The sequence below is a fragment of the Otolemur garnettii genome, unplaced genomic scaffold, assembly GCF_000181295.1.
Source record: "Otolemur garnettii isolate 467f Iridium unplaced genomic scaffold, OtoGar3 scaffold00216, whole genome shotgun sequence".
NCBI lineage: Eukaryota > Metazoa > Chordata > Mammalia > Primates > Galagidae > Otolemur > Otolemur garnettii.
The window spans coordinates 319,110-320,417 of record NW_003852611.1 but is presented as its reverse complement, the minus strand read 5'-3'; the positions used below and the strand labels follow the sequence as shown (position 1 = coordinate 320,417).

Sequence of the window (1,308 nt, the reverse complement as noted above, 5' to 3'; positions counted from 1 at the left end):
TTTCCCAACTACACTTCTGTTGGGTCCACAACTTTCCCTAGAAATAGAATGCTCCTAGTGCTTTTCTCCAAAATCAAGAGCATGAAAGATCTATCAAATTGGATAGTAGGGTAGGAGAGAGTTTTTTCAGGCTGATCCAGGAGTCTGACTTCAGGGAGAGCTACAGCTTCAGTCCCCTTTTCACCAATGTGCAGCACAGCCTTGTGGGCAGCCTGTGGGGAGAAAACGAATGCTGATGGTCCCCTGAAGAAATAGGAATAGTCTTCGGGAGGAGCTTGAAGTAAAAAAAATAAATAAATAAGGAAGGATGGGGTCACTCCTTCGCTGCTCTGTGTGGCTACTTGGCTAAGAGAAGTTAATGAATCTCTCTGTTGATTTTACGGTTAGCTTTTAGGGAAGTGGCTCATTCTTCAGCACCTTCTGCCTCCAGGAATCATCTCCTAAGCTCACTCCCCACCTACTCCAAAACTTTATTCCACCAGAGTAACTTCTGATCTTTAAACCCTTTTATCAGCATCATTTTAGGACACTAAGGTCAGAGGTAGAAGGAATTGCTACTATAACTTTTTTAGGGTAATGAGGAATGACCCTTGAGTGATTTATTCTAGCTGAGGAGGAGTAACATAGCCTCTCTAGCCATCATATTCCTAATTAGTAAGATAATAGGGTTTAATTAACTGACTCCCAATGGCCCTTCCAACTCATACATTCAAGGACTCTAATCTACCAACTTACACTGGAAAGTTTCAGACCATTGTCCTCTGTGAGTCCAGAAAAATTAGCATTTTCAGCATAGGCATCCTGCAGTCCCATCTTCAGAAGCGTGGCTCCAAGATCGTATGTGGCAGAAATAGAAAACTTTGGGACAAACAAGTCAACCCATCTGTGGGGAAAAAAGAAGGGGATACATGGCAATCACCATACCACCATACCAAGTCCCTGATTCCCTTTTTCTCTGTCGTCATGGTATTACATTGCACTATGCTCCTTCCAAGTGTTGACTAAACCCTAAATCACAGAAGTTATTCTCAAAAGAATTCACTCTGATTCAGCCATTGTTATGCTGTAACCCTGGGAATAGGGAGATGTAACATCCATTATAATCAAAAGGAAACATCTCTAGGGTGATGGCCAAGAGGGGGGGCAGTGGCAGGAAGGTCAATGGGTAGAACTAAGGAAATTCATGGTTTTCCATTTTGCACTCCAACTCCAGAATGGCATCCCACCTACCTTTTGATATTAAAATCCAAAAGGTCCCCTAAGCTGTAGTTGATCTCTAGGAAGACATAAATTTGCTAGCATAAATTT

At 42.3% G+C, this 1,308-nt stretch overlaps 1 protein-coding gene across 1 annotated transcript in view; it reads right to left on the bottom strand.

Moving 5' to 3' along the window:
• SERPINA7 (serpin family A member 7) overlaps positions 1-1,308 on the bottom strand; it is a 5,223-nt gene continuing 3,915 nt past the window's right edge. Inside the window, exons 4-5 of the mRNA XM_012812650.2 lie at positions 736-883; positions 1-212 (exon numbers count right to left, since the gene is read on the bottom strand). Of these exons, the coding sequence (XP_012668104.2) occupies positions 9-212; positions 736-883 (352 nt within the window). The 3' untranslated portion in view covers positions 1-8. The remainder of the gene's footprint in view (positions 213-735; positions 884-1,308) is intronic.